The sequence below is a fragment of the Lichenostomus cassidix genome, chromosome 3 (genome assembly GCF_008360975.1).
Source record: "Lichenostomus cassidix isolate B80296 chromosome 3, HeHo_3.0, whole genome shotgun sequence".
In the NCBI taxonomy this organism is placed as follows: domain Eukaryota; kingdom Metazoa; phylum Chordata; class Aves; order Passeriformes; family Meliphagidae; genus Lichenostomus; species Lichenostomus cassidix.
Genome location: NC_139483.1, coordinates 45,276,016 through 45,298,625, shown reverse-complemented (window position 1 = coordinate 45,298,625; position 22,610 = coordinate 45,276,016). Strand labels below are relative to the sequence as shown.

General features: G+C 36.7%; 1 protein-coding gene across 6 annotated transcripts in view; it reads left to right on the top strand.

Moving 5' to 3' along the window:
• The window catches only part of RGS7 (regulator of G protein signaling 7), a 267,321-nt gene that overhangs the window by 201,998 nt on the left and 42,713 nt on the right, over positions 1-22,610 (top strand). For all 6 annotated transcript variants that reach the window (XM_085055561.1, XM_085055563.1, XM_085055560.1 and 3 more), the window contains exons 7-10: positions 4,992-5,056; positions 6,741-6,817; positions 6,953-7,034; positions 22,286-22,360. In XM_085055561.1, the coding sequence (XP_084911687.1) occupies positions 4,992-5,056; positions 6,741-6,817; positions 6,953-7,034; positions 22,286-22,360 (299 nt within the window). The remainder of the gene's footprint in view (positions 1-4,991; positions 5,057-6,740; positions 6,818-6,952; positions 7,035-22,285; positions 22,361-22,610) is intronic.

Sequence of the window (22,610 nt, the reverse complement as noted above, 5' to 3'; positions counted from 1 at the left end):
GAACCTTTTCCTGATATCCTACCTAAACCTTCCAGGGCTTCCTTGTCACTGGTCACTGCAGAGAAGAGATCAGTGCCTGCCCCTCCTCTTCTCCTGACAAGGAAGCAGTAGACTGCAATGAGATCTCCCCTAAGTCTTCTCTTTTCCAGGCTGAAAAGCCAAGGGATCTCAGCCCCTCCTCATATGACTTCCCCTCATCCCATCCCCACGAGTGACCCAGATTGGAAAGGTGTGGAGGGAGCAACATTGGTGCTCTGCTGTGATCACCATGGCCTGTCTTCTCCAGCCCCGGTGTCCCTGGAGCGTGGGGCTCTGGGGCTATTTGAACACTAACCCTAATGGAATCTTGGTGCTGAGGCTGAGATCTCCATCACCATGGGTGGTCCAGGTTAGAAGGGTGTGGAGGCAGCAATGCTGGCATTCTGACATGCTCTACTTTGCATGCCTTTTCCAGCCCTATTATCCCTGGAGCTGTAGACTTTCTGACTCTCTGAAAATGTAACCATAATTGCAATTGAAAGCATTTTGATAGTATCAAGAAACATGAAATAATTCAGTGGATGGAATTTTAAATCATGTTTGACAACTGGATATTCTTTGTCTGATCCTATGGTTCATGTAGCTTAGGTGACCTTTCTCCCATGCCCATGTTTGTCACCCTGCAGGATTTTCCAAGGCCATCATCATCTGGGGTCTTCTGTGTATTGAAGATGAATTTGCCTTTTTCTAATTCTTGATCTCTTTGGTAGTCTGAAATTTTGTTTCTTTCTTGCCCTTGGTTTAGGTAAGAAAGTCCTCTGCTTGCATAAATCTATAATCAAATTGCTTTTGTGAAGTGTTATAGGAAAGAATAGGATCAAAGAGTAGAGGAGAAGAGGAGAAGAGGAATGCTTCATAAGTTAAGGTTTTGACAGTTTGGCAGTTTAATGTACGTAAACCATCATGGTCTTCCTTCTAACTTAATGTTATTAGCATTTACTAAAGAGTGTCGTTCTTTTATAGATACACAAGACACTGAGGTGACCCATTTGTCCACCCCAGAATTGTAATAATTTATTTTAAGACTAAATGAAACTCAATAGCTGTTCCAAAGTACATTTTTTTTTTCTACTGACTAAAAGCAGAAGTGACCTAAAATGGTATGAAATAGCCCTAGAAATCCCAATGTTGAAATAAGATATTTAATTTCATGCTTTATATCCTGCAGTCCTGTTTTGTGCCGATCGTCCTGTAATCCTCCATCTGAAGCAGGCACTCACATATAGAGGGAGAACTGTCTGCCTGCAGGGCACTTTGAAACCCTTAGACCTTGCAGTACTTTCTACTTTCTTTGCTCTTTGGATATGGACTAAGCTTATACACACTGACTCTGAAAAAAGGATTTTGCCTCAGAGAGTAAATAAATTTAACCTGGCATCAGTACAAATAACGAGTGTTCACTGAGAGCACACCCACCATCTGGGGTGAATCAAGCTGTGACACCGCTGGCACTGGGACAATTATGTAAGGAGTTTGTATTCATACTGGTGGGTGTGTGGGTGGCATAATCCATGGGATTCAGAGGCCCAGTTGAACTTCCATTGAATTTAGCTGTGCGTTTTGGGTGAAAGTTCTGGTTTTTGTTTATTTGTGGGTTTGTTTGTTTTGGTTTGTTGTGTGTGGTTCTTTTTTTTTTCTTTGGTTTGGTTTGGTTTGGTTTTGGTTTTGGTTTTTTTGAGTAAGTGTGTGTAATATAAGGTGTACTCAGTCCAGTTTCTTGAGTCTAGAATGAAACCTGTCATAAACTCTATGATCTTATCTAAAAAAAAAATCTACAGAGGTTTCTTAGGAGCTTTCAAGTGCAAGTGAACAGTCAGGAATAAGAAACAAAGGTAGCTAACCACGAAAATAGTTCTTTTGGGTTTAAAAACTTGGAAGAGGGAAAACACAGACATCCTTTTTATGCAGCTCTGGCTTTGCAGTCTCACTTGAAACTCTCAGATTTGCTCACATTTTGTGAATTCCTGAACAGAATTTTCAAGGGCCAGTAGACTGTATTTACTGCACAGCTACTGAAGTGTGTTTCAATACTGGCTTGTTGTTCAAATGCCATTTATAAACATCACTGGCCATCTTTCATTATGAAATGTTACAAATTAATATGGCCTTTAAAATTATTGGTGAATCTGTTTTCTCATGGTAATCAGTCACTTCTAAAGCACAAGCTATAGCTTCTAATATATAATTCAGTTTAGCAGAGGCAATTATGTTGATTGCAAAATCCATCAGAATACACTGGCTCTAAAAATAAGAGTGCATAAGGCAGTCCATATTTAGCAAATTGAGGTTATTAATCAGACCCTGTTCCTTGTACATCATTCATCCCCATGGTGAGCACTTTTCAGCACCCTTGTCAGGGAGTGGCAAGAGCTGGCAGCTCTGCAAGGGAAGGTAAGCAAGAACTTTGGCTGGCAACAGTGTAGGCAGGAGCAAAGCAGAGCATTGAGTCAGAGCAGGAATGTCCTCCAGCACTATTTTCTTCTACACTAATGGATGTGCTGAACTTCCCACAGTATTAAATCTTCCTTGGCTATATTATGCCTTATGGCACATAGGAACATTTCTAACATAAGGAATCCAAGCCACAGGTGTTATAAGCATTTGGCTCCCAAAGGTGAATGGATCTGGATATTTCAGATAAAAAAAAAAGATCTGAGGGATGAACATGATATTTTGAGTCTTGGCCAAGTTATGCTCATACTGAAAACCAAACATTCTTATATGGACTATTTGCTATGGATTGGGAGCAAAGAGGGTCATTAAAGGAACCCTTCAGGGAAAATAACTGCAGTAGAATTGCACGGTGAGGACACAGTATTAAATTAATAATGTGTCAAGCTAATTCATCTCCTGGTGGCCTGGTGATTGTTTCTCTAGTGTTAAAATCTCTGTTGTTGCAAGATACCTTTTTGATGAAACTTCTTCTGACAGAAAGATGAGCAGTCAGCCATCTCTGCAACAACAATTTTTGTAGGAGGTAACAGGAGATATAATTCCAAAATTTGCCCACAATGGGACTCAAGGAAGAGCTAAACTAACTAAAAGTGACTGTACTGGGACTATGAGAATCTGCTTTAAAAGACCTGATAAAGTGCAGGAACAGGGAGCTTATTTTGTTTCTGTTCAGGTGGTATTAGATTGGTAGACAAAATTTGACCCCTGGAATTCTCAGAACTGTCTACATATATATATTAAGTATGCATATTATTGCTAATATTTACAAGGGGTTTAGGGATTTTTTCCTTATTTCAACAAAATAACCAATTTTGAAAGAAAAGAGGAAAATGTTTCACTGTAAAAAAAGGCTAAATTATAAATACCATCTCTCTCCTCAAGAATCTCTTACCACTATACTGATAGTGAATGCAACCTAGGTACAAAACGTCCAAAATTCATCCCCTCATCTTCTTGTGACATGTCAGCATGGATGCCAATTCATTAGTGTAAGTGTATGATAATATTAAAATGTATGAAAGCTTTAGAAGCTATCTGTCTGCTGTGTGTGACATGGATATATATCTGTCTTTGTAGATTTTGTAGACTCAGAAACTGCTTTGGAACCAGAGGGTATATGAGGGTGTAGGGAATAGAGAAAGAGACTATGTCTTCTTACGAGAGTGGAAAGTGAAATATTATGAAAGAAGATAGACCAAATAACGCACAGAAAAAGAGGAGGGGAAGAAAATACAAAAATTGCATTAAACTATGACTTAATTTTATATCAAGTAATGCCTGTAACTGCAAGTAAATGTGCTTGTAATCAATTCAGCTAATAAAACATTCACTGGAGTAGGTTTGCATGTGTTTGCAGGTGACTTGTAAGGAATAAATATTTCCAAAGAATCTTAAATTATATTCAGTTGGACTACACTAATACTCAAAGGTATATCTACAGTGAGCACCTTCTTCTTCCTGGTTAGGAAGAACTAAGTTCCTGTGTGAAGTTATTTCACATAGAGGCTTTTCTCCTATAGTGGACAAGCTGGCAGTCAGGGAGCAGGAACATTTCTAAGCACAACCAGTAACTATGAGCTCTTTTTGCTCATTGTTGTCAGAGACAACAGATAAGGTTTTCTTACCTACACTGATCAAAACATTCCTCCATCTCACACATGAGTGGTGCTCTGAAGTAATGAAGTGGGTAAATATTGCACAGTTAGGAATTGTGCTGCACTCATTGTCTCACCAGTGGGGGAAGCTGTAAAATATTGTGAGTTGTTTGTGAAATATTTGCTGCTAAATAAAGTCTATTGGAGATGTACTTCAGCATTACCAAAGATTCTGCTGTCTGAATGAAGTGGAGGCAGAACAAGTCTTCTGAAGGAATTTTGAAGTTAGAACATAAATGAAAGAATATTTTGTCTCATATCTAATAGGTGACACACTTTTTATCATTTTTTTGGTCTCACATTATTTTCTGGTTTAAGTATTGATTATAGCTGACTAATCTATATGAGACATGAATTTTATCTGGAATTATTTTTTAGCTAAAATCTTCTTAGGCTGAAAGTTTGTGTTTTCTAAATATAGAGCAAAAATAAAACCATGTATTCATGTTCTTAAAAACCTGTTTGACTAATACAGCAGCTCCTGCTAAAACTCTTACCCATTATGATTCATGCACACACAGTTTGAGAAATGTTTTTGCCATTTTTCTTAAATGTGCTAGTTCCCTGGCCATTAAAAAACCCTGACCTCAAGTACCTCATGCATTTTGCATATGATGTCTTTTGCATAAAGAAGATTTTATTATTATTTAATGAACCTCTGTATCTGATCCATCATTTCAGTTACAATAGTGGTGGCATTGATCCCATATTTAAAGCTTTTTAGAGCAAAGGGAGAAATCAAACCAAAAAAAGCTAGCATTAAACCAGACATGAAGCCTTTATTTCTGATCTGCTGTGTTTGTGAGATGGTAGCAAATTCTGTGTTATTTTATTCTGTTCCAGCTGTTTACCTCTGCAAGCGGACAATGCAAAACAAAGCAAGGCTAGAACTAGCGGACTATGAAGCTGTAAGTACCTGGCAAAAAGGTAATTTCTCTGCTGGTCCTAATAAGCACATGAAATAATGTTAAGTATGAGAACTGTAGGCATTATGTGTGAAAATTTATTAGTTTTCCAGTTTTTCCAGCTTGTGGGTCCAACAGTGCTCAGTAGTCTTAAATCATGTTTGAGAGACTAAAGGGAAGGCCAGCTGGACAAATGTTGAGATTACAGTCCATCTATAATCTTACTCTGCTCAGATCACCATGCCAGGATCACAAATATCTTCACAAATCCCAAGTACACCATGACTGTTTGGAATCAGTTGTTCTCTGCACCATTTGAAGTTTGAATGAAAGATCTCTGAAATTTCCAAAAGCACTTGATAGATGCAGAAATATAAATCTCATTCTTTATAAGTGATGCTGACACTTGAGCCTTTTCCCATCAGCTAGATGAGAAGCAAAGAGAGTCAGACTAGAGGCATTCCTGACAGTTGTGCTGTGCCTCAGGGAAGGTAAGATAATTTGGGCCAGGAAGAGCCTGAAAAAGAGGGAGTTTGATCAGCTGATGAGGTTGGCATTCAATAAGGAGAGAGACATCTTGAATTCCAACTCTACTCCAAAAAAGTTCCTGAATTTTTCATGAGCTTGTCAACATAAAATTCACAAACAGCCTAGGCTCTGTGCTGAAAGCTGTCCAGCTGTGCTGCTATGACCTGACAGCGGGAGAGTCAGCCAGGCCTCTCGACACACCAGATCCTCCAGCCACAGCACCCTGCTGACGCACTGTGTTGCTTCTTCTGGCACAAGCTTGTTTTTCAGTGTACTGCACCGTGGGGTATGCATCATTTTATACTTACGTGCCTTGGAAAATTCCCCTTCACGGTACAATCCGTGAGAGCCTCTGACAAGGTCTCTAGAAAGTCTTCTCTTTCTACAGTCTTTATTTTCAGTGAGTGTGGCACAGAGGTACATTTGCAATGCATAGAAATATAGTAAAAACAACACATTTTTTGTTAAGAAGACTGCATACTGCTGGCTGTTTAAGCTGGGGAGAGATTGAAAAAGCTCTGTTGGAGACAGTGAAAATGTTCCAGTATCAATGGAGGAAAGAATTTTTCAAAGATTTTGTAATTTTTTTCTGTTATTTTTAGTAAGCTGTAGGATAGATACATTTCCTGTAAAATAGTGAAGAACTATAATCTGTATTTTTAAAAATGAGGATATTTGTGGAGGTTTGACTATGCTACCAAAAATGGCAGCCAATATTGTTCAGTGGAAACCCTTTGTATAGATGACTGATGAGGAATTTTCATGTGGATCATCCAGTATGGAAATAACTGCTGTTATCTTTCAGTATTATGTACTTTCAAAACAAGGATGTTTCTTTGTATTATTTCAAAATTGCTGAGCCAGCACCCAATATATGAAAAAGTTTCAGAAATCCCAAGTTCTACTGAAGGATGCATCCATCCTTTTTATCAGAGTTTCAAAACTAAAATCGTCAAGGCAGTCAAAAGTATTCCATTCCATTTGGTGTAAAGAAAAACTTTATATCAGATAAGCATGGTCCATTTACGCTGACACAAATATGACTTGTATAACATCTTGGGGAGGGGAAAGCAAGGGGAAGAGAGAAAGATAAAGCCAGAAGCTATTAAAGGGTAAATAACTTGCAACCTAACCCACTAAAATTGTGCTGTATTTTCAGGAGAGTTTGGCCAGGCTACAGCGAGCATTTGCTCGGAAATGGGAGTTCATTTTTATGCAAGCTGAAGCACAAGCAAAGTAAGTTCCTTTGGAGATGAGTAGTTTTCATTTTGCATGCTTTTTGAAGGGGGGAAAAAAGTGGTTGGACAGTTTTTATGTTTAAAATTACTGTCATCAATGCTGTTTCTTTCAAATATCCTATAACACTGACAGGGTTGACAAGAAGAGAGACAAGATAGAGAGGAAGATTCTTGACAGTCAGGAGCGAGCCTTTTGGGACGTGCACCGTCCAGTGGTGAGTGCTGCTGGGGCTGCTGGGTCTGTGAGCAGAGCCACTGATAAATGTCAGATCTGTGGAGCTTTGGGGTAGCCTGGGGACAAGTAAAAGAGCAGGAGAGTGAGGGGCTGGTGCTTGCCTCTCTTTTTTTGGATCTAGAGTTTATATGAATCTATTATTGTAGATTGCAGATGTGTGTGCATCCAGTTCATGATTTTCAGTGAATAGATTTGTTGTGCCTGATTTCTTGAATCATAAGGTACCTGTCTCTGACTATTATAATCTCAAATGTTTCCTGAGGTATGAGTCACACAACCAAAATTATCAGCATAACTAAAAATACCCTTAAATAAGTCTGACTTTTTTTTTAAGTCTGCTTTTTTGCTTGCTAAGCCTTTCAACTTCACTCTAGTCATGTTTCCAAGCTATTTTTGAATTACATAAAGGTTAGATATTGGCTCTGAATTGTGGGAGTCACCCACAGTCTAAACAAGATTTATCTGAGTTCTTTGTCAAAGTCCATCTGAAACAAAATTTAAAAAAAAAGAAAGGTTCTAGAAAGGTTCTTCCATAGTCAACTACTTTTGAGAACTAAAGTTTTGAGAAAGAATGTCAATTGCTATAATAATTCCAATTAAACAGTACTTTTTTTTATTTTTATTTTTTTTTACTTTACTGCAGAGCAGTATCTGTTTCCCTTATCTAGAGTTAGGCTTTCATTTGCTGAGCACACCGTTTGGTATCATTACTAATGAGATCACATATGGACCATACTTTTTACTCTGACACTGGGAAAAGCTACTTTTAGTGGGGGAAGTAAAATTAGGTGATGATACATATAGAAGAGTTGAATGCAATGAGAAAGTTTAAATAAAAAATAATAAACTTGAACATGGTTAGATTACATTTGTGATTGTGGAACTGAAGCAGTTGTAGAAGAAATGGATTTTTAGGTAGAATTTAGAATGTCAGGTAGAGAAAATAATTTGAAGGGAAGGATTTCAACCACAGGCAAGAGATGCAAGAAGACTGGGACATTATTGTGAAATCGCTGACATAAAATAAGGAAGGAGGGCAGAAAGCAATTTTCCATCTGATGTTGATTGGAGCTACTTTTGGAATAGACATAAAGTATCTGAGGACCTGAGACATGTGAAGGTGCAGAGAGCTTTTCCATTTGCTGCAGAAATATATCTGAAGGTTTTGAATCCAAGAATGAGATGTTATTTTCAGGTTTGGAAGAGATGAATTGTTGAAGCTTCAAGAGATTTAAAGGGACCAGGACAAGAGGAAATTGAATCTGATTAAGAGCTTTGGCTGAACTGTGGATAAATCTGCCTGGTCCAGCAGATGTTTTTAATCTGGCTGTAAACATACCTAGGAGATATCAGAGGAAAAGACTGGCTTACAGTCAGCAGTGTAGGCTCCTGGCTTTAGAAGATATAAATAGATGAATGGAGTGGTTCATAGTTTGGCTAACCTGCTCCTCTCAGGAGTCATTGAAATAATATTTTTGAAAACACCATTATTAATTTACTGTCACAGTAAAAGCCAGAAGCTTCTTTTGAAAAGAACAAAAGATAAAACACAAACAGACTAAAAAGGGGAAGGTGGTGCTAGAGCTCTTTACAATTTGTAGTGGCTTTCCAATCCCCCCAAAGGCCTCCCAAAAACTTACAGAAATGCTGCTGCAACTCTGGAGAACTAAATTTTTGAAATGGCTTGTGAAGATAATGTTTGGTTGAGAATCTATGTATAATGCTTATTTTTATCTATATTTTTTCACCTTTTCATAAAAATTCAGAGGCTAGGGGCAGGGACAACATAGTTTGAAATCCACCCCAATATAATTTTTTTTACTGAAAATGAGTTTTGAAGATCAAATGTTTCATTATTTGTGGTTGGTTGGTTGGTTTTAAGGTGAGTAAATAAATATTTTTCCATAGTATTCTTGCAGGTGTCCAGGTCCTTAGTTCCTTTATTGCTTTATTTCTTACCCACCCAGTTACAGTGCTGACACAGAAGCTTTACAAGTAAAACACAATCTGTGAATGTTACATTTGCATTGTATTTCAACTTTAAGTTGGTGACAGGGGAGAAGAGGGAAGCAAGCCATGAGTGCACTGCAGAAGCAGGAGACATGAGAAAAGAACAGCTCTATGACAGTGAAACCAGGAGAGTGGCGATGCTGAAAAAGACCATGATTTGGGTATCAGAAACATCACTGTGACACATAAGTTAAAAAAAAGGAAATGAACCAATGTTTGACATGTGAAGAGGATTTGCTTCAAAAACCACATTTATTTCATAGGTCCAAGTCAAAGTCAACCCTGCAGGTGATTGCAGAGGTCCTGGGAGATTCATGCCATTGTCTGAGGGACAGACAAATACTTGAAAGTCATCATGACTTACTTTTGATTGGCTGGTTCATAATTTTTTTCATAGGTTTTCCAACAGAGATGATGGTTGGTGATGAACCAGAGAAATTTGATTTGGAAAGTTTTAATCAAATAATCATCTATTCCTCAATTTTCTTCTGAGAGATAGTTAAGAGAATATCTTTGTTATCTCACTGTTTAGTTTCCATTCCAATATTTGTTTTGATGCCTGATATGTTTTTGTATTTTTTATTTTACTTTTATACTCTCTTTATATATAAACTTTATATATAACCTTTTACCTTTCCCCGTTCCTGTACTTTTTACTCCCTGTATCTTAACCCTACATGTCTATCACCCTAGTACCCCTTGCCCTGCTCAGAATCCTTTGGGGAAGACGAAACATCCCCACAATCTCAAAAGCATGACGCACAACCTTGAACAGGGCCCCCATCACTGAGACATGTTTTTTGTAAACTAAGTAGTAATCTTTTGGAGGGGGCAATTTTAATAAGGGGGCAATTACTTCATTTGTTAGACTTCTTATTGGAGACTTTTAGATAGGTATTCTAATCTAGGCTGTCCATAAATTGAATATGGGGGATATCGTCGGGGCTGGCTTTTTGGGGCTTGCTTGTTCGTCGGTACGCATCTAGGATCCTATTAAACCAAGGTAAAACCCCTTTCCTATACTGTGTGTCTGTGTCTAAAAATTTTTTAGCAATTTAAGGCATCAGTTTGATAGTGGTTTCCCTGTGGCAGTGATTTTTGTTGGGGTTTTTTTGGTGGGGGAGGGTTCTTATGTGTATCTCAGGGTAGGTGGAATGCAGTTTTGGTCATTTCTGTAAATCCCAATTTCTGCTTTATGTGAAAAGATCTTAGCTTGCAGTTAAAAAGAGTATGGCTGGGCTTCAGTTGTGGATACTGCAGCCTGCAGAGACATCCCTGAATAAGTTTTAATTTTACTAGTTCAGAATAAACACAGGAATTTGTGTCAGAGAGAACTGTATAAACTCCTTTGTGATCCTGAGCAGCAGACCTAGGATAAAGTCCATGTTGTTATTTCTAAGGTAGAGCCAGTATCTACCATAGGTCTCTAATTAATAGTATTCACATATAGTGAGGCATTTTGCTTTTTGATGGCAGAGTAAACATCTCTCAAGAGTATTTCTCTTCTTTCCACCTGCCTAGAAAGTGTATTTTTGTCATAATTTTGAAACTTCTATTGATAACTGACTGTGGAAATAAGCAAAAATTGGTTAGGAGGATTAAGGTATTAGTCAAAAAACAATAACAAATCAAGCTTAATTGGAGAAGTGAGTTTCTTCCAGGAGAAAGATATTGAGAAGCTGCTTTTGTTCAAAAAGAAATGTCATGCTCCTTATTAACGCCTTTAAAGAGAACTTGCAGCTTTCCTGAATTATTATCTCTTTTTAAACCGCATAATCTTACACTTGTTAAAAAGGGACAAACAGGTACTAAAGCAGTAAATCCTCTGAAACATTCTCAAACCCATGCCAAATACAGTAAGAGCAAAGTAGCTGTGGCTTGCTGTAAAATTAACTCTTTTAGGCAGAAAGCAAGATGGCTGATGTCTTGCTGCTACAAATGACTCATTTTTCTTCTTGAGTTATAAATTCATGCAATAAAAAGGACCTTCTGGATATTTGTTGAGGTTCATATTAATTCAGAAAATAATGGGGGAAGTATCCTTTTCTTCTGAGAGTCACCTGTATACTTTGTAACCATTATAAGTTGAAAAAAAACATTTTGTTTTCTCCAATTCCTCTCTGAACTTTGTCATCAGTCAGAGTGCTGGTTGTATTACAGTCACATTTAGCAGGTTTGTGTGCAGTTGTTTTTAAAGGGAAGATGGGAAATATGCAACAGATGTGCTAGAAAACTGCACTGGCGTGTGTTCCTCTCCAAAGTTTAAACACTGGCTATGGTTTAGCCATAGTGTGATTTAATAAAGCATGAGCCAAGGTGTGATCCAGGTCTTCTATTTGCCATTTATAACTTGGTTAAAACCAATCAACAGGGCTTCTTTTCTCATTGCTGCCCCTTGTTTGCTGAGTTATGGTGATTATTTTGGTTCTTTGTGAAAAAAAAAAAAGGATGGAAAATATTGCTAAGGCTCAGACTTGATGACCTTAAAGGTTTATTCCAACCTAGATGATTCTATGAAAAAAACCAGCACTATTAGTGTGATTTAATACAGGAAGGCAAAGTATCTTGGGTGAGTATGTCTAGAAAGGACAACAGTGATATTAAGAGCAAAGGTGGGAATAAGATAATTCACTATTGTTGTAAAATTCAGAAATATGTACAATTTCTGGATTTGGTGTTTTTTTTCTATTGTCTCCCAGCACCCAACTAGGCAAATAGTATTCAAATATTTTAAACTTTGTCACACATCCCACACCGTTTGCTTCTCTCTTTTTTTGTGAGATTCTATCTCCATTAATTTAATTTTCTCTGTTTATATTTTAAAATTGTATTTTATGTGGTCTGAACATGACCCTCAGCATCTGAGTTAGCAGGTAACATTATAAGGTGTTGAGGGACAGGCAGTTTAAAAACCCATTGGTTTTTAATGATTTTTCCATACTGTCCTTCAAGATCAGCCTCAGAGACTTGTCAAAACAGTCAATTTGCCTTGGATAAGATGGTGCATTCCTGCTTTTCACACTCAGAGGTGGACTTTTCTGGGCTAAACACTTGTTAAGCCAGAGAGCACTTCTCTCTGCTTTATCACAATATTTTCAGAAAATTTTTAAACGTCTTCACAAAGCAAATGCCAGTCACGCCATCCAACTTCTCTAGTGATATATATACATATAATTTTCATGTCTTCTTTTGCATCTGTTTGACCATATATCCTTACAAGGGGGTTACCTCTCCAGCAGACAGGGAATGCAGCAGCAGTTGTTGCTCTCAGATAATTGCCCTTTGGGTAATGAAACAAATCCTTGTACAACGTTTTAATTTCAAAAAATAGTTATAATGTTTATGATCCATACTTCCATGTAGTTGGGGCAGATATTTATAAACCTAGCAAGCCTGCTAATTAAGACCTTTGTGGAAGATTTTGTACTCATGTTATTTAACATTGTTATTTAGTCTAATACTTGAGTAAAGGTGGGGCAGATGGCGAAAAAGAGGTCAGCTTTCTTGCAACAGTGCAACAAAATTTTTGGAAGTTCAAACTGAGAGGTCACAAGTTCTGAAACAGCAAATTTATGAGATGGTGGAAGGACACAGTAAAATGGTTTATAGTTATACCCAGTTCTGTGTGAAACTAGGAAAATAAACTGAAGAAGTATAAGGAATGTTTTTATAAGTGCACTGTTTATACATTGATCTTTGTATCTGTGGGAATTAAGTTTGCTGCTTTAATCCAAAGCATTTTGTAAAGATCTTCTTATAATTCAAAAGGCATGTAATCAATTTCTAAATGTCACCTGTATTTGCCATCAACATTTTCAGAGACACGTGCCAGACTTTTCTGTTGACACTTCTTTTCAAGTGGATAACCTAAATTCTTCTGTATGGGATCTGTAAAACAGCAGTCCTGCCTTTTGGGGTAAAGAAAAAATTGAGAAAGCAATAATGAATCTGAGTATTTAGCATAGGGGCAACAAAACAGGTAAATTTAACAAGTTTCCTTGTGCAATGGTGTTTCAAATACTGGAATCTTCACATACACAAAAATTGTGTTAATACAGCTTTAAGTAAAATTATTACTGCTGAAACACCACTTGAATAAATACAGTGGATCTAATTTCTGTGAAACGATTTCTGGTTCTGAAAACCAGTCACTACAAGCCTGAACTGGTGTGTCATAAATTAAGACTAATTAGAAATTAAATCAACTTGCAAAAAGACTGTAGCATAGAACTTCAATGCAGTAGTATTTTCTTTGAAACAGCTTCTTGTTTAATTTCATATGGCTTGTCTCAAGATTTAAATTTTAACATCCTCTTCTGCATAGCATAGCATAGCATTTTGTATATTTTATGATTCTATGACACAGACTAATAATTTTTTTTTTTTAAACAATGATCAAATATTGCTCTCTTAAGGTGAAAGCCCAGCTTTCAACAAGATCTGTCCTTAAACAACCAAGTATGGGAGAACATGGGAATCATGTAATCATTCAAGATGTTCTATCTCCTATGGATTCATTTTATGGTTTCATTTATTAGTATTATATTTCTTGAAAATTTCTCTGTGTTTCTCTTTCTCCTGTTTCAAACAGGTCTTTTGTTTGCACAGCCGGTGGAATACCTTGTGAGTCTGATACTACTCAGGGAAAAGATCTGAACTCTAGTTTGAGAACACAAATAAGTATGAAGTAGAAATTGGTACAGTGTAGGTTTTTTTTTTTTTGAAAGATGCTTTGAAATTTTAAGTGATCCTGAAGTCTGTGCTAAGTGAGACTTCCCATCTCTTAGTTTGAAAATTGTCTAACTTTTACCTTGCTGCAAGCATAATTAAAGCTTAGTCAGGCTAATTGATCAAAAGTCTCTCCTTTGTCTGATGGTGTTTGAACCTCATTTGCCTTGTCCAAGCAAGATAAACAAATAACAGTTAAAGTTTTATCCATTAATTACACACCCATCTGTGTTTTGATTGGGTCCATTGCAGAGCAACAGTGGAACTACTGTTATTTTGGTTGTAGTCAGTGATCTTCAAATAAATCCTTGAATAAAGGATGAATCAATTTTACTAATTGGCCCAATGGCAAGTTTTCTGTCCTCCATATGGGGCTCTCTATAGCAGCTTTAACTTAAGCATAAATGCAGAATTCATTATTTCTCCGTCAATGTATTTCTAGTGCATGACACCATAAAGTTTATTGATCATTCATTTCAACTTGACAAGTAAGTCTGTAACTTTTTATTATTTATCTCTGTTCTTTAATGAGTCAAAATGAAATTAGCTATTGAGGACATGTATTGAGCATTTAAATTCATTTAATGCTATCTACATAATTCTCTACTAAAACCTTCAACAGAACATTTAATCCTAATGAAGTTTTTATTAATTCTTATGAATTAAGACAATCCCTTACTTTGAAGGAAGGAGCTCAATAAGACTTTACATTGAACATTCTGTGGCCTGAAATATCAGTCCAACAAATGAATAAGAAAAAATGAAAAGTTTTTATTTACTTAATTAAAAGCCAGGAGGTTTTACTTTATTATCTGCTGATAGCTGGTTTCAGCAGCTAAGCTGTGTACAACTAATTTGTTTCCATTGTACTGCTTGACTGTAGATCACTATGTTCAAGTATATTTGCAGCATATTGACAGATATGTTGCATGTTTTAAAAATAGATTTGTATTAAGAAATATGATCAACAATGAGGCTATTCTATGCAAGTCCAGTTTCAAGTTATATTCACTTCCTTCAGTGTCACCCTGAATCCATACCTTGCAATTACTAACCCTATCCTGAGTTCCAAAAATATAGTATTTAGAAGCATGATACATCTCTTATACATAATGAAAAGACTGTAGATATTGAAACTATCTAAAGAGTCAGTAGAACAAGCAGGTTTTAGTAATTTTTTCCCTGATTATCTGCCAAATTTATGAGGCCACTAGGAATGAAATATGAATCATGCTTGTACAGAATTTATACTTGAGAGTAATCTTGGGATTTACTTCCTAAAAATTGTATTTCATAGGTGGTAACTGAAACATCCCACTTGCATTATACCTCTTTGTTTCTCAGAGGATGTAATTTCTAACAGAAAAGAGTCCATAGGAAAAGCTAGAAGCATTGTGAGCTAATTTTAGAAGTTTGGTCTGGAGATGTAGAGAGGTGAAATCTTGATAGGAGCTCTTTCCAAAGTAGTCATCAAACTTACATACTTACTACAATTTACATTTGTGGTTACCATGGCCATTGGACTGTATTCCAAATATTAATCTCTTTGTGTTTGCTTCTTATTAGAACTATAAAACACGGTGACTTAACAGCAGGTACTGGAAGTCCAGTGCCAGTGCTTGTTTGTCAGTCACACAGCTGAATCAAAAGGGCATGTTTCCAGAGAGATAGTTGTGCTAAAATTAATTGTGCAAAAGCTTGGACTAGGATACTGCTGCAAGTAGCATATAATATGATAATATCATATTTTAATAGTACTGTTTGTATGAAACTCTAAGTACTATCACTTATATACTACAATCATTATGTAGCTAGACCCATCCAATTTCATTTAGAGTTTGTAGTTATGGATTATACTGCGTAACGAAAAAAAGTCCACCACTTGTTTTAAGACTTCAACTCAACGTAATATTTTCCCTCTTTCTTCAGGCATCTGCTAATTTACTGGGGATCTTGTTACTGGAGGTGTTGTCAATTCCCAGTGTTCACACACTTGATTCCTCAGAGTTTTTTTCACAGAACTGCTGAACCAAATGGAAATAGTAATTAAAATATTCACTTTTGGGGAGGTTAATAATGTTCATAAGAGTGTTTCAGATTAGATACACCTAGTTGATTGTAAATTAACCCCACTATTAAGGTGTGCAGTTGTAAGTAACAGTATATTTTCCAACCAAAAGGAAGTGGTTCCTGTCACCCTGTGATCGCTGGTTTGTCTCTGCTGCGTTGGGTGGTGTGACAGGGGCTGGTGAGATCTCCCCTAGCAGCACTGTCAGGACATAATCCTACACCTTTGCAGGTTCTGGCAGCTATGGCTTTTGGGTTTGTTTTTTGTCATCACTTAGTTGAAGTTCATTGATCTCTAAGTATAAAGTGAGCCACATTTTAAATAAATGTATTTTACAAAATTTGTGGCCGAATTTGAAATTTTGCTGTCCTTTGACTGGGCCTTAAGATAACATCTGTTTTTCCAAATCCTGTTAACAGACCTGACCACTTGTACACAGTATGTTTGAAATGTTCCTCTGAGACTTCCTATTGCACCAGCAAAGTTATTAATATTGCAGTTTTTCCACTGGAAAAGCCTCTTTTTTCATTGACCCTGAAGTGTGTAAAATGAGGTTAAATCCCAAAACACCCTGATGATCATTACCTAAACTTCAACTTTTCCTTGTAAGCCTTAGTGAATTCTGCACACTCAAGTAACTTCCATCTCTGTGAAATGAAAAATTGGTGCATTGCAGGAGAACGTAGCCTGTTTTTCTTTATGAAAGCTTCAGTTTTAGTCATTACTGACAACTTACTCAATATATGATTTTAATGTCTCCTTTGATGCTACACTATATATGAGAAAAAATAATCTTTTCCACATAACCAGAGTCAATCTGGGTATTTTTCCAGGTACTAAATCCTTTGATTTTTTCCAGCTGAGTGCCACTGGTTTCTTTTTGTTTTTGGTTTGGTTTTTTTTTTTTTTTTTTGCTTCACCTAATTTCTTTATTTTGTAATCTTCCTTTTATTATTTTTTTTATAATCTTCTCCTCTTGATTTTTAACTATGCACTGTTCAGATAGCTGCACAGGTAAACTGGAATAGAAAACCTACGAATAAAAATGAACTCTGGTGTTCTGCTTATCACTCATTGCCTAATTAGCTTCTTTTCTCTGCTTTAGAAAGTGAGTGATTTGAATAGTTACTGTTGAGGGTTAGAAGACTCCCAGAAAAATGACAGGAATAGCAGCAATGACAGAAATAGCAGAATAGATTGTTGCAGAAGCCAATTCTAACATTTGACATTCAGGAAATTTCAAATTTTAAGCTTACTTTTTTTTTTTGTGATAATTTTCTATTTCACATAATGTAAAAGACAGATTTCAATCTCTGCTTTTTCTTTATCTTTGGGTCTGACTTTATCTTTTCCAGTGAAAGAGAAGACCTGTCACATGTGTGCCCAAGTCCATAATTTAAATTTACAGTCTTTAATTCTGAAAGCCTGGAGATCTTGAAATTTAGTATTTTGCAATTAAACTTAACAAGTTAGCCCACGCCTGAAAAACAAATAAAAATATCTATTTCATGGTGTATTGACACTGAAATGCAATGAAATTGCAGAAGGTATGTGAATCAATCTGCCTAAATATTTACTGCCATAATGAACTCTGAATTTATGGGTGTGCATATTGAAATGAGGTAATTATTTTAAATAGCACCTATGTATTTTTAGCTAAAGAGAGTGTGAAATTACATTTCTTAAATAAGCCCTGGGTTTATTTGCACTGGTTGAGCATGCACCACAGGCTGCCACAGGGCAGAGGCAGCAGTAGGGAAGCAAATACCAGTCTTGTTTCCATTCTGCTGCTGTGGGGCGGGGAAGGCAGGGAGATGAATTTCACACCAGTGAGAATACTTGATTGGAGTGTTCTGTGAAGTGGATTATTTGAATTTCACTTCTTGCAGCTTGTGAGGAGTAGGCTGTACCACAGAAGTGTAGGCTAAGAGGGACCTCTGGAGGTCTTCTAGTCCACCCTCCCATGGAAACCAGTGCTAACTTCTAAGGAGAATAAGATTGTCCAGGCACTTGGGTTAAACAAGCTTTGTACATCACCAAGGATGGACATTCCATAGCCTCTCTTACTTTTATTGTGAAGTGTATTTCTTTATAGCTGACTGGAAATTCCTTTACTGCAATTTCAGATTACTGTCTCCTGTGCTTCCACAGTGCACCTTTGGAAAATGTCTATCTCTGTAAGCCCCACCGTTGGCACAGAAAACAGTGGTCAGCTCTCCCCTTTTGCAAGCACTGGATTTTCTTCCACTGGGTTTTCCCATTTGGAATATATTTCTTGTTTTATTTATGGGGTTCAAAAGTAGTGTTGGTGTTCCAGAAGTTTCTTTGTGATGCCAAGTAGAAAGAAATAAACTCTTCCTTTGCCTGCTGGCTAAGCTATTGCTAGTGCAGCTGGGTATGTGGTTTGTCTGCATTGCTGCAGAGAGATACTGCTGACTCATGTTCAGCTTCTCCTTCAGATCATTTCCTACACAGCAGCAGTACAGGCAGACAGCTCCCAGCCTATCGAAATGCATGAGCTTATTCCCTCCCACATGCAGGGGTATATTTGTCTCAGATACAAGAAAACTTCTGGTTATTTTGGTTTAAATAGATTCACAGTTAAATTGCCATCTTCTTTGAGAAATAAAAAAAAACCCAAAACAAAAAAACCAAAACCATCAAATCTTCAGCTGACCTAATTATAAATATTATTTTACTTTCTGATGAGCATTTTTCACTTTTTAGAATTACATCACTGCAAAGAGATTTTAACACAAAAAGGCGTTGCTAGCAATTGATTTGGGCTATTTGGCCAGGCAATAAAAAGGGTGTGCAGCTTTGTACAGCAAACAGACTATAAATGCTCCATAGTCTGCACTACTTGGATGGAAATGTACCATGGCTCAGGCATGCCATGTTATGTAAATAATTAATTCTTCCAAAGAGTTGTTACAAATTGCAGAAAATCAATACACTGTAGCACTATTACAAGGGCTTAATTAATTTATTCACTGTTGCCACAGTTATCAGGGAAGAACATTGGTATCAAGTGGATTTTTGTTTTAACTCAACATACTCTCAGATGGTTGCTTCAAATGCCAGCAACAGGCAGATCATAGCATGTACATTCTGGTACCACCTCTGCTTACAGACAAGGCTTCTTCCTTCCTTTGTGTTTCTTAGCAGAATCCTGGTATGCGTCCTCCTAGACAGCATCAGTAGAAAGTGGTGCTGCTTGGGATTCATACTAACGTTATGCAGTAATTGAAGTAGGGATTAAAATTCCTCTATGTGTGGTTTTTTTATATTATTTATCTGTATCCATCTATACCAACAGTGAATTTATCATGACTGGACTGACATGTCCTTTAAAGTAAATTAATAAAGTGGCATTTGTATTTTGAGATAAGGGCATGCTAATAGATGGATGAAAAATTAAGTGAATGTGTGACAGTTTTTCACCCAGATATTTAAAAATTGATGAAGAGCAAATTCTGCCCTGGTTATGATCTTGCTATATGACAATTTCAACAAGGTCACAAGGCTTTCCTCTGTGCATGTTGAGGGGAAATTGTTTTCATACAGAATATTAATCCGGAAAGAAATAAGCAATCTATTTATACATATAGAAGAGTTTTCAAGTCTTCCAGGAAATCTGTTTGAAAACTATTTACAATATTAGTATGCAAATTATATACTACACACTAAATAGGAATCTTGCAGCAGAGCACTCTGACAGGCATCTCACTATTTGAACTATGGTAGTCCAGTTAAAAAAAAAAGCACAAAAGGAAAACACAGCTGGATGTAATTGTATACAAACACATATTATTATGTTAATAGGGGCATACAAATAAAATGAAATGTTGTCCAGCAAAGGTTTTCCCACAAAGACTATGAATTATTTTAGCGAAATGTTCAAATAATGCAACTTTTTCTGGTAATTTTATTTGAAAAGATGTTTGATATTTATTCCTAAGTATTGACAGATGAAATTTGGCACCACCAGACAAATAATAAAACCTATCTCATATCAAGTATAATTTTAATAAATATACTTCAGTTGAGAAGAAAACATAAGCTGTGGTCCAAACTACATGAGGTACTTCCAGTAATATAATTTAAATCAAAGTATGAGAATGCTATTGTATAGAGGTAGTGATATACATCTTAAACTCCTATTGTTACCCTGTCAGAGTAGTTGATACACCCTTTAGCCACCTCTCCTTCTGCACTGAAGTTTCCTGATGCTTCCCTGCCTCTGCCTTCCTGGGGCTGCTCTCCTGTCAGCTTCTCCTCAGTCCCACCTTGGTGCAGCTTCTCCCCTGGCAGCCTCTCCTGTGTGCCTCTGCCACAGCAACTTTACTTCAGCGTGGGAGTTTGAAACAGCCAGGTGTCAGTAAGAATCCTCTAGGTGCTGTAGCAGGTCAGTACTGGGTAGGGCCTCTTTGCAACCAGCAAAAGCTTTGCCCTTCTTTCATTTCTAAAAATCTCCCAGAATTTCTTGTGTCACTTGCATCACTCTGCACAATTCTGGCATGTAAGTTACCCAGGCAAGTTGCAAGAGCTGTCTGTACCAATTTGCTGCTGGTGGGCTTGAAATCCTTAAAAATAAGAGGCTTCAGATGAAGTTTATGCCTTTTTTTTTTTTTCCCTCTCCATTTTTAGGACACGCTTTTAACAAACCATAACTGAAAACTGAACAAATAACAGTTTGTGCCTTATGTAAGTGTGCCTGCTATTCAAATTGTTACATTCAAAGGCTGTAGATGTTGTTAAAGCCCCTGCCTTCTTCACTGCCAGCTGCTACTGTAATCCTAAAGTAGATGCACTGTTTTGTTCGGGATTTTTAACTTTATATCTCAGTATACTGCCCTGGGAAGTTTCTTTCTGCTTTTAAAATGACCATCATGCAGAACTTTGTATTTTTCAACCTTTTACTTTGAGAGTTGCAAGTTATTTCTGAGTTTAAAACCCACCATTTTTGTTCAGAAACATAAAGGGTACCTTCCCAATTTTTGCGTGTCAGATGCAGCCCTAAGAATATTATCTATTTTTATTCTTAGCAATGGGGTAATGCAGTAGTTCCTACTGCAAATGTAGTATGATCAAATGCACACTAATTTATTACTTTAAAATAGAAACTTATTTATTTATTCATTGAAAAAACCATACTGGATTAAAAAAATAATTTATTTGGAATATTTTCCAGAGGCAAAGTACTATTGCTCTGTTTAAAGAATGCTATTTGTTTCTTAGCTCTGCCTTATTAAGGAATTTTTATAATTTTGTCTTTGAAAATTTACAGTCACATCAAGCATTTTACATTATGATAAGAAGACTGATGTTGTATCATTAGAGTAATAATTAGTCCAGCTTGGCTGGACAAGTAAATTCAATATCTAGCTACCTCCATTAAAAAACCCCTAACCTACTTTCTCTAAAAATCTGCTCCCAGTAGAGAGCAGATTTTGTACTTTCCACTCAGTGTCAAATGTAATCCCTCTAAAATCAATAGATAAAACTCACCTAAGAGCAGAACACATATTATTAGTAGTAGTTTCCAGCAACAGGTAAAAACCAGATTTACGGACAGATTTGTGGCTAGCACAGGTTTTTCCCACGAGAATTCTTCTTGTGTTTTATAAATAAAGATAAAGTTTGGATGTTGTTGGAACAGTGTCCCAGAACTTGGACAGTGCAGGCCTGGCCAATCAGGCCTGGGGGAAGGCTTCTGACTGACCAATCTGGGTGACTTTTGAAAACTCTATATATATGATGAAATCAAAACAATAAAGGTCATTCCTTCTTGCCACTGAGAACTGGTGCTTTCATTACTCTGCTAGCTGCTCAACAGCGACACAGATTTTGTACTTAAAGGGAAGTGTCAAAGGAAGATGCATTAGGAGAAACAAGAGTACTTGTGTACTTTGGGATGCCACAGAGTTGTGAGAATGAACCATTGAAAACCAAATCTGATGCGTCGAGAGGCATTTTATGTAGGCTGTCAGTCTTCTGGTTAGGCTGCAGAAGTCTGTTTTGTTGTTTTGGTTTGGTTTTTTCCCTTTCTTTTCTGAAGAAACAAATTCTGTTTTGGTACTTTTTCTTTCATTTTGTTTTAAAAGGAGATCATCTTTAAAAATTGACCCAAAACCAGATGCTCCTGAAGGGAGCCTGAGGTTCACAGCTGAGGTGAATATTGCACAGTTCTGTTTATTTTGTCTCGTTTGGTCAGCCATGCTTCTTAGGGGGATTGTTAGATGTCTTCCTTGGCAAAACCAAAGCAGACACCGGTGATTGGTTTCTGTTATCTTGAGAATTTATTTTATTTCAATTTCATGGTGTGGAATTTATTTTTCAGTCTTCCACACTGAAGAGGAGTATCTCAGTGAAGGTCCTTCACAGATTTAGCCTTTTGCTTTCCTTTCTCTTTCTTTTAATAGCCTGGCTGTGTAAACACTACTGAAGTGGATATAAAAAAATCTTCAAGGATGAGAAATCCACATAAAACAAGAAAGGTAAGTACTGTTATTAAATCAAAAACAGGAGATGGAGGAAATTTATAGCATAAATTTCCATAGTTTCTTAAAACATTTTTTTCTTACAGTTGCAAGGAACAAATGCATGAATGTATGTTAATATTTCATAAACTCTTAGTTGAATTAGTATTAACAAATTTGCTAATGCTAAGTAAATGCTATCACATAAGATTCTGGAGAAATACAAAGAGATTTTGAACATAAAATTCATTTTTGCATGCTCTATTAA